Consider the following 13,602-nt stretch of genomic DNA (forward strand, 5'->3'; position numbering starts at 1 on the left):
TTATCTGTTCACCTGCTGAAGGACATGGTTGTTGCTTCCAACTTGGAAATTATGAATAAAGCTGTTAAAAACATCTATTTGCAAGTCTTTATGTGGACCTAAGTTTTCAGCTTCTTTGGCTAAATACCAAGGAGCATGACTGCTAAATTGTATGTAGTAAGAGTATTTTTAGTTTTTTGAGAAGCCACCAAACCATCTTCCAGAGTGGCTGTACCGTTTTGTATACCTGCCAGCAGTGACTGAGAGTGCCTGTTGTCCACATCCTTGCCAGAAATTGTGTTATCTGTGCTCTGGATTTTGGCCGTTCTAATAGGTGGGCAGTGGTATCTCATTAATATTTTAATTTGCGTTTCCCTGATGACATATGATGTGTAGCATCTTTTTACATGTTTATTTGCTGTCTGCATATCTTCTTTGGTGAGATGACTGTTAAGGTCTTTGGCCCATTTTTTTTAATTGAGTTTTTTGTTTTCTTGCTATTTAGTTTTAAGACTTTTTTGGGTATTTTTGGATAACAGTCCTTTATCGGATATGCCTTTTGCAAATATTTTCTCCCAGCCTGTGTGAGTCAACTGTTCATTCACTTGACAGTGTCTTTTGTGGAGCAGAAAAGAATGTGTCACAGTTTTAACTCTTATACTTAGCAGAATGCTTAAAATATTACTAACAAATATTTGCTTAATAATTATAAATTATAATTTAACTGAATTATAACTAGCTTTTAAATATAAAATTGCCCATATTTAAGCATAAGTGAAATGAAGTGAAAGTTGTTCAGTCGTGTCCAACTTTTTGTGACCCCATGGGCTGTAGCCCACCAGGTTCCTCTGTCCATGGAATTCTCCAGGCAAGAATACTGGAGTGCATTGCCATTTCCTTCCCCAGTTTAAGCATAAAGCAGACATCAAAGTTATACCACCCTGTTGGTACTGCTTGTAGTTCAAAATTGTGCTTTGTTTGTGGTTGTCCTTATTTTATTATTTATGGTACAATACAGTGAAACTCACGGTAATACACCCTATAATAAGTGAATTATGTTCATATGTATTTGGTAATTGACTCTTGCGCTCAGCCAAGTCAAGAAGACTATAACTTTTAACACTTATTATTTCTATGGTAGTGTCACACAAAGATGCTGCTGTTTTCCACTGGTACTGCCACCACATTTAAATGTACCATCTGAATAGACTTTAGACTCTTTCTAGGATATTCAGGGATTTGTCCTTTTCCATCATATTGAATGATATGAAATATTGATTCATTCAATACATTATAATATATAGTATAAGAAGCCTCTGCTCCCTAATAGGTAGAGTTGACAAAGGAGGAGAGAAAGGTAGTTTTTATCACCTTTTACTCTGAGCTCTGCATCTTGGTCTGCCTTCAGATTTTTCTTAGTGCTTCTTCTAAATAATTCAGAGAAAGTTAGTATTGAATAGTTATCTGTTGCAAAATCCTGCAGTACCAAGTTCAAATACCACTAGAATGAAGCAATGTCGTTCTGTAGAAAGAACAGCATCCTTGGGTAAGGTTTGTACAGTTTATAGCAGATAAACTGTAAGAGATAAGGGTTAACTTATTTAAATAAATTCAGGTGCTTTTAGAATAGAAAAGGATTTAAGGTCATTTCATCTAGTGGTTGACTGTGCATTAAAATTATCCAAGGCGCCTATAGAAAGTACAGACTGCTAGGTCACATCCACAGCAATTCTGTTTCAGTAATATCTGGGCAAGGTCCTAGAAATTGTCTTTTTAACAAATCCCCTCAGCAACTCTGATGCATAGCCAGGCTCCAGACGGGTATTTTGGAATCACTGATCTAGTACAGTGCCCAGCAGACAGGAATTAGATTTAATTAATTTCTGTATTTCTAGCTAGACCAGCAAAGTGCCAGGCACATAGCTATTGCAGGATAAGTGTTTGCCAGAGATGAGGCCGAAAGCAAGTACAAAGAGAAGTTCAACAGCTTATGAAAGGTGCCACCGTTAGGAAGCATTAGAACCCAGTTCTTATTTGGCCCAGCAGATGGAGGGACAAGGGCTTTTGGATCCACTCTTCTCCAAAGGTCTTTCAGATCAAGTGTAGAATCTTCCAACATTTCATAAGACTATGTTATGGACACATGTATTTATGTTCAACAGAACATTGTAGGTACATCTCCCATCTCATTTTGTACATTTAATAAAGTAATTCCTCTGATCATAATTTTGTTAGGTATTATAAATAATTTTTGAAACCTTTCCTTCTTTGGTTTCCGTTTGGGTTTGTTATATGTTAGAAGTGCATCATGTATTAAGTTCTTGAAGCTAGAAGAAAAAATCACAGTTATCATTATTACTTTTATCTCCGTCATCTACCCTCTAAGACAAATCTGATTTATGACCAGCTCTCAAAATTGCACTTCTGGATGACTCTTACAAGAATGTATTTTTGATCTGGTTTACTGAATGCAATTACACTTCCAAGTAAGTTTTCATTTTAAGAGAGGCCAGTGCAGTGATATCCTCTGGTTTTTGCATCAGCATTTTAGAGCAAGGGTACAAGCTCTCCAGAGGAAGGAGGAGGTGGAGGGAGAGGAGGAAAAGAAAGGAAAAGAATAAGAATTTGGGGGTTGCAAACTCTTCTCCTTGGTTTATATTATCTCCCACAAGAAATAATTTACCCACCACACTGGTCTTACTTTTAAAGGCATTTAGGAAGTTGTGAGTCCAACAGTTAATTGTTAACACAATCCTGCTTATTTCATAGGATTTTTAACTTCTCAGAAAATACCGTGATTTATAGTTATCACTGCTTAGGATAAGCCCTACAAGAAGACAATTGTTATGTAAGTAAATGTGTTGTAAGTCATTGGATAACTTCTTCCATTCTCTTCATCACTATGAATGATACTGATGAGCCATTTTAACCAAGTAGTAGTGCCATGACCACCTTTTACTAAGGGGCTGTTCACAGGCAGTGGGCAAAGTGGGCTTTGATAAAATACATGTGCACTGCTGCAGAAAACACTGAGAATATCCAGTCTGAAATGATTTAACTAGTAAATGAAAGTTAAAACATTCACTGGCCATAACAACCTCCAACATACACAATGAGTACATAGACTACGAAAATACTTTTTCTCTATCGTGTGTGCTTGAATTACTGGCCCTTGGGTGTAGACTGGGGAAGGGAGTTAAAGAGAGTTGCAGGTTTATTACTTAACCTTCCTTATTTGGCCTTATTTCTTTTGTTGTTAAATGTAAACTTCCAGAATGTTTTCCCTGTCCATTGCTTGCTGCTGCTGCTAAGTCGCTTCAGTCGTATCCGACTCTGTGCGACCCCATACACGGAAGCCCACCAGGCTCTCCATCCCTGGGATTCTCCAGGCAAGAACACTGGAGTGGGTTGCCATTTCCATCTCCAGTGCATGAAAGTGAAAAGTGAAAGTGAAGTCGCTCAGTCGTGTCCGACTCCTAGCGACCCCATGAACTGTGTCCACTGCTTAGATAAGAATAAATCCAAGAGAGTAGTTAGAAAAAATAGAGAAAATTTGATGTAACTGGTTAGAGAAGAAGCTCAAAGCCTTTGAAAGGATGGAAGCTGAGAAGATAGTACAGGAATAATTGTGGGATGAAAGTAAGAGGGCACCATTGACGGAAAGACTCGTGTACTTCTCAGCCAGTAGTAACTAGCTCTACACTGGCCTCCCTGGGAAGAACTTGTCCATCAAATAGTTCAATTCAGATTATGCCTTGCTTTCCTTGGCTCATGTTCTAGAGACTCTTTTTTAAAGTGAATATCATCATATTTGTTTTTTGATTGGTATTTGTGTACTTCAAATGAATATTTTTCTTTTCTCTTTAACTCATGAACAAGTTTCTGAAGTGTTGAGAATTTATTTCTACATTTTTTTGACTTCTTCATATCAGCAGCATTAGATTCTACACAGTCAGTCCATCACATATGGAATGAAATAAAACTATAAAGTAAAAGCTTCTAGTGATTTTTCCTTTTCATGATCACTCCTGAGCCATGATTGCACTCTAGTTACTCTGTTGCTGCACCCATAACATATTTTCCCCCTTTTATGGTGTACCTGTTTATTACCATCTTTTAGACTGCAGTCTTCTTGAGGGCAAGGACTATATCTCAGTCATCACTGTTTCTTTCATTTCTGGTGTTTTATCTGACATAGGAGCTGCTCAGTAGGTGTATGTTCCATGTGTAGGCATATCAAAGTTGCATCAAATTCAGAGAAATTTTGTTTGCTTGGGTTAAAAGCAAAGTTGACTCCACTTTTGTCTTCACTGTCTTAAAAGAGATCTGAATTTATTATCAGAATACTGCAACAATAATTTTTTGGGTTCTTGCCATTTTACTCAAATTAATGTTTTAAAATGCTATTTTCGTTTGCTTTGCTCTAGAACTGAACAATGCCACAAAAACATTCTTTACTAAAGAGTATTTGAAAAGAAAACAAAGCTTTCAGAAATCCAGCTCTGCAAAGTGGCCCCTACCAAACTGCAGAAAAGCATTCCACCTTTTTGGAGGTAAGGAAACTAATGTAAAAAATGAAAGAGAGAAGGAAAGAAAAAAAGTCTGGTAACATTGTCTAGCATTGTTTTTTAAACCCATTTTCTTTCTGCCTTAGATATGTTAGTAGAAAAATATTTCTGCACTGGTCAATTTTAAGCAAGGATTTGCTAGTGTCTTCTTACTGAAAGCTACAGGTGTATGTATGAAAACCTTGGAGACTATACCTTAAGAGCAAAATCTGACAGAAACTCATGATCAAATTTATCTTGCCTTGCCATCAATAATGTTTAATATGTGGATAATGAACTTCATTTCAAAAGTAACAGATTTAACAGAAGCACTAGTATTCTTTATAAGTATTTTTAATAACTCATCATAATTTAAGTTTGTTTTATAGATTATAATCTCATTTTTATTTTTATTATTTTTTAATTGAAGTATAGCTGATTTAGAACATCATGTTAGTTTCAGGTGTACAGCAACAGCAATTCAATACACACACACACACACACACACACACATATGTATGTATTATTTTTCAGATTCTTGTCCCTGATAGTTTATTATAAGACATTGAATCTAGTTCCCTGTACTATACAGTAGGCCCTTGTTGGTTATCTATTTTATGTATAGCAGTGTGTATATGTTAATCCCAAACTCTTAATTTATCCCTTCCCCCACCTTTCCCCTTTGGGGAACCGTAAGCTTGGTTTCTATATTGTGGGTCTGTTTCTGTTTCATAAATAAGTTCATTTGTTACCTTTTTGAGATCCCATGAATCAGTGGAATATGATATATTTGACATATGATATTTGTCTTTGGCTTACTTCACTTATTATGATAATCTCTAGGTCCATCCATGTTGCCACAGATGGCATTATGTCATTGTTTTTTATGGTTGAGTAATATTACACACATATACACACACACATATATACACACACACATGCACATATAATATACATATATGCATACATACATCACATCTTTATTCATTAATCTGTCAATGGACATTAGGTTGTTTCCATGTCTTGGCTATTGTAAATATGCTATGAACATAGGGGTGTGTGTGTATATCTTTTTTAATTAGAATTTGCTCTGGATATATGCCCAAGAATGGGATTACAGGATCATATGGTAACTCTATGTTTACTTTTTTAAGGAACATACATGTCGTTCTGTATAGTGGCTATACCAATTTACATTCCCAACAACATTGTAGGAGGGTTCTATTTTTTCCTGCACCCTCTCCTGCATTTATTATTTGTAGACGTTTTGATGTGAGATGATGCTTCACTATAGTTTTGATTGGCATTTCTCTAGCAGTTAGCCATGTTGAACATTTTTTTATGTGCCTATTTGCCATCTTTATGTTTTTTGTAGAAATACCTATTTAGGTCTTCTGCATATTTTGTGCTATTTTTTTTTTCTAATACTGAGCTGTTTGTATATTTTGGAAGTTAATCCCTTGTCAGATTTGTCATTTGTAAATATTTTCTCCCATTCTGTAGGTTGCCTTTTTGTTTTGTTTATGGTCTTTTTGCTGTGCAAAACTTTTGTGCTTAATTTAGTGCTGTTTTAAAATTTTTGCTCTTATTTCCATTGCTCTAGGAGATAGGTCCAAAAAAAAAAAAAAAACTACTGCTGTGATTTAAGTTGAAGAGTGTTCTGCTTATGTTTTCTCTAGGACTTTTATAGTATTTGGTCTTATGCTTAGGTCTTTAATGCATGTTGAGTTTATTTTTGTATATGATATTAGCAGATGTTCTAATTTCACTCTTTTACATGTAGCTATCCAGTTTTCCCAGCACCACTTAATCAAGAGAATGTCTTTTCTCCATTGTATATTCTTGCCCCCTTTGGTGGATGGGTTTATCTCTGGACTTTCTATGCCCTTTTATCGATCTATATTTCTATTTTTGTGCAAGTACCTTACTGTTTTGACTACTGTAGCTTTGTAGTGTATGCTAAATTCAGGGAGTCTGATTCTTTCATTCTATTTTTCTTTCTCAGGATTGCTTTGCATCTTAATGTATTGTTGGAATCAGTTTGCTGGCATTTTGCTGAGGATTTTTGCATCTATGTTCTTCAGTGATATTGGCCTGTAATTTTCTTTTTTTGTGGTATCTTTGTCTGGTTTTGGTATCAGGGGGATGGTAGCCTCATAGAATGAGTTTGAAAGTGTTTCACTTTCATAATATTTTATTTTAATATTTTACAGCTGTCTTGCAAGTTTAGGACAAGGAGAAAGTATCAGTACTTTAATGTAGAGTGTCTCATCCATGTATAACGGACAAGGAATATCAGTTTCTGGGTTCACATCTAACTAAATGCATGACCTCAGGGATGTCATAGAAACACCTACTTTTGTTTCTGTTTCTGACCTGTAAGATGGTAATAGTTATATAACCTAATTAATGTAGTTGTAAGGATCAAATGAGCTGATGTGAAAGTGCATTCTAAATTGTAACTGTACTATAGATAAAAGGAATTATCAAATTAGGGCAAGGCAATCTCTAGTACCTTTTTCACCTTTGAGAATTTGTTATGTGTAATGATCATACAATGTAAACATAAAATATAGTTTTGTCTTTGATAAAACCATGGTCTGTCAGAGCATGGACAACTGTATAGTTTTAGTACAGATGAGGGGTCTGGTTGGAGCAGCTCAGATGTGGGGAGCTCTCATCTTCAGGGAACAAGAGGGCCTTCCATATAAGAAGACTGATAATATCAATACAGCAATGATGTCAAGCAAAAGGAGGTAAAAACAGAGCCTATATGGTTGAGGCAGAAGATAAATTGAATTACAAAATCCTCATAGTTTGAAGAAAGTAGTTTATGGACAGATATAACTGTATATAATAGTTTGAATAAAGAAACTTAGTTTAAAGACATTTTATCAGCACTATAAAACATACTATTTTCTGTACTATTTACTATAGAATATTAATAAATAGTACTCCTATTTATAAGAACTATAAAATAGTACACTCATTATAACGCTGTTTTGTAAAGTCATAAACAACTGAAGAAACCCACCATCCATTGTTGTTCAGTCACTAAGTTGTGTCCAACTTTTTGCGACCTCATGGACTGCAGCACGGCAGGCTTCCCTGTTCTTCACTGTCTCCCAGCGTTTGCTCAATCTCACGTCCATTGAGTCAGTGATGCCATCCAGCCATCTCATCCTCTGTTTCTCCTTTCTCCTCTTGCCCTCAATCTTTCCCAACATCAGAGTCTTTTCCATTGAGTTGGCTCTTTGAATCAGGTGGCCGAAGTACTGGAGCTTCAGCATCAATCCTTCCAGTGAATATTCAGGGTTGATTTCCTTTAGGATTGACTGGTTTGATCTCCTGGCTGTCCAAGGGACTCTCAAGAGTCTTTTCTAGCACCATAGTTCCAAAGCATCAGTTCTTCAGTGCTCAGCCTTCTCTATGGTCCAACTCTCATATCCATACATGACTACTGAAAAAAACATAGCTTTGACTGTATGGACCCTTATTGGCAAAGTGATGTCTCTGCTTTTTTAATACACTAGCTCTAGATTTGTCAGAGCTTTACTTCCAAGGAGCTAGCAGCTTTTCATTTCATGGCTGCAGTCACTGGCTACAGTGATTTTGGAGCCCAGGAAAATAAAGTCTGTCACTATTTCCATTGTTTTCCCCATCTATTTGCCATGAAGTGATGGGACCAGATGCTATGATCTACTGTTTTTGAATAATAAGTTTTAACCCAGCTTTTTCACTCTCCTTTCAACCGCATCAAGAGACTCTCTAGTTACTCTTCACTTTCTGCCATTAAAGTGGTATCATATATATATGTGAGGCTATTGATACTTCTCCTGGCAGTCTTGATTCCAGTTTATGATTCATCCAGCCTGGTATTTCACATGATGTAGTCTTCATAAAGTTAAATAAGCAGGGTGACAATATACAGCCTTGACATGCTCCTTCCCTAATTTTCCATGTCTGATTCTAACTGTTGCTTCTTGACCTGCATACAGGTTTCTCAGGAGACAGGTGAGGTGGTCTGGTATATCATCTCTTAAAGAATTTGTAATATATAGCTCAGTTGGTAAATAATCTGCCTGCAATGCAGGAGACCCCAGTTCAATTCCTGGGTCAGGAAGATGCCCTGGAGAAGGGACAGGCTACCTACTCCAGTATTCTTGGGCTTCCCTTGTGGCTCAGCTGGTAAAGAATCCACCTGCAATGCAGGAGCCCTGGGTGTGATCCCTGGGTTAGGAAGATCCCCTGGAGAAGGGAAAGCCTACCCACTCCAGCATTCTGACCTGGAGAATTCCATGGACTGTATAGTCCATAAGGTCACAAAAAGACAGATATTACTGAGCAGCTTTCATTCACTAAAATGTATTACATTTAGACCAAAATATGATATAAAATTAAATATAATAAAGTGTTATTCACAGGATTTCATGTGAAAGAAGAGAAAATTTAATGTACAGATTATGTGCTTTAAAAGATTCCTTTGAATCCTACCTTCTACCCTATATGCAGATTTTTTAAAAAAATGAATCATCATTCTGATAACCCCTTAATTTCCTTTTGTCTTTTTATATTCTGGGGTGCTAAAGCTATAAATTAAATATTTGTTTCTTTGTGATTTCATGTTATTTCTCCTCATAGAACTTCCACAGAACTCAAGTTTCTATAATTTTTTATGGAGGAGGTTCAAAGTAACTTTATTACTCAACCTAACTTGGAGAATTTTAAGCATTACTTTACTAGCATGTGAGATGGTGCAATTGTGCAGTAGTTTGAGCATTCTTTGGCATTGCCTTTCTTTGGGATTGGAATGAAAACTGACCTTTTCCAGTCCTGTGGCCACTGCTGAGTTTTCCAAATTTGCTGGCATATTGAGTGCAGCACTTTCACAGCATCATCTTTCAGGATTTGAAATAGCTCAACTGGTATTCCATCACCTCCACCAGCTTTGTTCATAGTGATGCTTCCTACAGCCCACTTGACTTCACATTCCAGGATGTTTGGCTCTAGGTGAGTGATCACACCATTGTGATTATCTGGGTCAAGAAGATCTTTTTTGTACAGTTCTTCTGTGTATTCTTGACACCTCTTCTTAATATCTTCTGCTTCTGTTAGGTCCATACCATTTCTGTCCTTTATTGTGCCCATCTTTGCTCCTCAGACTACCACTTTGTCTTCTTGCATGTCTTTTTCTTTGGGATGGTTGAAGTCACTGTCTGATGTACAATATTATGAACCTCCATTCATAGTTCTTCAGGCACTCTGTCTACCAGATTTAATCCACTGAATTATTCTTCACTTCCAGTGTATAATCATAAGGGACTTGATTTAGGTCCTACCTGACTGGCCTAGTGGTTTTCCCTACGTTCTTCAATTTAAGTCTGAATTTGACAGTAAAGATGCTCATGATCTGAGCCACAGTCAGTGCCAGGTCTTGTTTTTGCTGACTTTAGAGTTTCTCCATCTTTGGCTACAAAGAACATAATCAATCTAATTTTGGTGTTGACCATCTGGTGATGGCCATGTGTAGAGTCATCTCTTGTGTTGTTGGAAAAGTGTATTGCTATGACTAGTATATTCTCTTGATAAAACTCTGTTAGCCTTTCCCCTGCTTCATTTCATACTCCAAGACCAAACTTACCTGTTATTCAGCATATTTCTTGACTTCCTACTTTTGCATTCCAATCCCCTGTGAAGAAAAGGACATCTTTGTGTGTAGTGTGTGTTATTTCTGGAAGATGTAATCTTCATAGAACCAGTCAATTTTGGCATCAGTGATTGAGGCATAGATTTGGACTATGTGAATATGGTACCATTTATTCTCTGTTGATGAGGAAATGAGTTATACAGTTTCTGTTATTATAACACCATTGTTATAAATATTTTCATGTCTCTTGGAGCATGAGAGTTCCTCTAGAAAAGTGCCAGTAAAAAACAGCTGGGTCATAAGAAAAACATATTTTTAATTTGATTGCCTAAACCTTTTCCTAAATGACTGCTGATCTGTCACCAACTTTGTTTACCACATTTAGTGTTTTCAGTGGGTATAAAATGATATCTCCTTGGGGATTTAATTTCAATCTATCTTATTACTAACAGGGATTGAAAATAGCTTTGTATATGTATCAGTTATTGAATTTCTTCATTTGTGAAATTCCTTTTCAGATTTTGTCCATTTTCCTATCAATTGTATTTTTCTTGTTGATTTTTGAGAGTTTTAAAATATTCTGCTGTTTCCTTTTCTTGTTAATTATATGAATGGCAGCTGTCTTCTCTCACTTGTTTTTCTTTTCACTTTATCATGTCTTTAATGAATTGTAGTTTTTCGTTTTTTAGCATCTTTCTGGTATGTATCATCTGATTTGAGAAATTCTCTATCCTCAGTGTCATAAAGATATTTTCCTTCGTATTTTTCAAATATTTTGAAGGTCTTTGGAAGTAATTTGTGTTGTTGATACTTTCTGGATTTTGTGGTGGTGAGGGGAATGGGTGTTATGTTATAGGGTAGGGATCCAATTACTTTGGGATTTTTTTCCTATTTTTTCCAACCACGATTTAATAATTCATTATTTCCCCACTGATCCACAGTGCTAATCTGTCATGGTTTAAATTTCCATTTCTGTGAGTCTTTTTCTGAAGTCTTTATTTGGTTCCTTTGGTCTGTATGTCAAGTTCTACTTCCATACTATAGTATCTCAGTTACTGAAGCCTTATAAGAAGTCTTGATATCTTTCTTCAGACTTGTTTTGCTGCATGAGTCTCTTGACCATTTTTTGTTTGTTTGTTTATCTCTTTGAATCTTAGAATCATCTTGTAAAGTTCCACGAAAACTTTACAAAGGTGGGACGAATTTAGAGAGTGCATTTAAATATATACATTACCTTGTATAAAACAGATAGCTAATGGGAAGTTTCTGTATAGCACAGGGAGCTCAGCCTGGTGCTCTGTGACAACCTAGAGGGGTGGGATGGAGTGGGAGGTGGGAGGGAGGTTCTAGAGGGAGAGGACATATGTATATATATGGTTGATTCATGCTGATATATGGCAGAAACCAACACAACATTGTAAAGCAATTATTTTTCAATTAAAAAGAAAAAAGAAAACCATTTTGAATTAAGGGAAGAAGTTCCTATTCAATGCATGAGTCCGTGTGGGGAGAATTGACACCTTAATAACCTTCCCTATCCACTAAATGATTTTTCTTTTATCTAGATCTTCTAACTCTTTCATGTCTTATAATAAAATTTGATAATTTCCTTCACTGATGTTTTATACACATTTTAGTTAGATTTATTCACATATATTTGCTGTTGTTACCCTCTTTTCTCCTCCTCTGAACCTTGGGTGAGGCTAGTTACTCCAGTTCTACTTCTTAATTAACTGCTACTGTCATCACCAGTCCACACACTCATTTGTTTCCTTTTATCCTCATGTCCTACTTTCTATTATGTTGAATTTATTTAATCTGTATCTTTTCATTTTATTTTTAAATCATATTTTTTGTTTTCTCTGCATATATTTTAATTTATGGGAATGGTGTCGTTATATTATTGCACTGTTTCTTATCTTTTTCGTCTAGCACTAGACTTTTAGATAAATCTTGGTGCCTATGTGTACTTCTAAATCCTGTTCTCTGAAGGTATGCATGTACCGCATTTTATCCAGCTGTTCACTGACTGGAGCACAGAATGCCTCCAGCTCCCTGCCACTACATGTAATACTAGTGAATATCGTAATGTGGGCCTTGTGAGGATTTATTTGGCATATAGACTCAGGAGCAGAATGTCTGGGTCATATATTTGACTAAATAATGCCAACAGTTCCCCCAAATGCCAGTGTAGATACCTGTAACAATGCATGAGGGTTGGGGGAATTGGAACTATGGAAAATGACAAAGAATGGAAGTTAGGAACTCTCATTATTAATTTAATTTGCTTTTATCTGATCTCTAGTAGTTTAAGATCCTTCAAATACTTATCAGTCTTTCAGATTCCTTTTCTGTAACCGCTCTCCTCATTTTCCTAAGGCGGTTTCTGCCTTTTATCAGTTTTACAGAATTTCTTGTGTATTCAGGATACTAATTCTCTGTCTGCTTTAGATATTATAAATGTTTTATCCCATTTTATAATCTGTATATTAAGTTTATCCATGATGTCCTTCACTGAAAGAAATTCAACTTTGACATAATTAAATCCACCTTAATTTTGTGTTCTCATTGTATTTTAAAGTTTTATTTAAGAAGTTCTTCCCCATTCCCAGGTTACAAAAGTTTTTGCTTAGGTAAAACTATAAAGTTAATATTAAAAATTACTTCTCACTTAGGTCTTTATCTAGAATCTACCTCTTATTGTGTGTTACAGAGGATTCATGTCTCCCTTCAAACAAAATAGCCTACTTTTCTGAATATTAAATAATGATTCTGGGTTTTTTAAGTTATTCCTTAACTGCATTGTATAGAAATGGCCTTGTGGGATTTTGATCCCATATTCAGCAGCCTTACTAAATTACCTTCAGTTTCATTATTTATAGTGTTTGAGGGGCTTTGAATGAAGACCATCATATCTGCCTTACCTGTAAATAAAGACAGTTTTATATGTTTCAAACTAATATGTATGCTTTTTCCTTCTCTTTTTTTTCTTGCCATACTTTCTGAACAAGGACTTCTGTTTGATTTTGAATAGAAAAGTGATAGCAGCATCTCTGATATTAAAAGAAATATTTTAATATTCCTGATGCTGATATCCATATTATATCATAGTACTCAACATACCATGCCATCTGTGCCATGTTAATTGTTTTCTCAAAACAGTTTCTTTTCAGCTAAATGTTCAGAGGTTGGTAGAAGGAAGTCAGGTGGGAAAAGAGGATATTATGGAAAAGAATGGACATTCATGTAGACACCTTGGGCTTCATACAATTACTATTCTTTCCACAAAAACAAAACAGAAGTTGCTTGGTGGTGCCACTCTGCCTGCTGGGGGTACACGCAGCTTTGGGTTGGCTCCATGCAAAACAAACATTGAAGCCAAAATCCATTTCAGATTTATTTCAGTTAGTAAAAAGAGATGCTAGTTCA

The 13,602-nt window shown here is 35.8% G+C and overlaps 1 protein-coding gene across 12 annotated transcripts in view; it reads left to right on the forward strand.

The window, feature by feature from the left end:
• The window catches only part of RNF180 (ring finger protein 180), a 305,462-nt gene that overhangs the window by 240,622 nt on the left and 51,238 nt on the right, over positions 1–13,602 (forward strand). For 10 of the 12 annotated variants that reach the window (XM_086361912.1, XM_086361917.1, XM_086361916.1 and 7 more), the window contains one exon: positions 4,407–4,532. In XM_086361912.1, the coding sequence (XP_086218038.1) occupies positions 4,407–4,532 (126 nt within the window). Of the gene's footprint in view, positions 1–4,406; positions 4,533–6,531; positions 7,558–13,602 lie in introns of those variants that run through there. The other 2 variants (XM_086361909.1, XM_086361914.1) reach the window with 1 other exon arrangement.

This window comes from Bos grunniens, chromosome 20 (genome assembly GCF_055505025.1).
Source record: "Bos grunniens cultivar Pamir isolate PY7600 chromosome 20, Bosgru_T2T1.0, whole genome shotgun sequence".
Classification (NCBI taxonomy): Eukaryota; Metazoa; Chordata; class Mammalia; order Artiodactyla; family Bovidae; genus Bos; species Bos grunniens.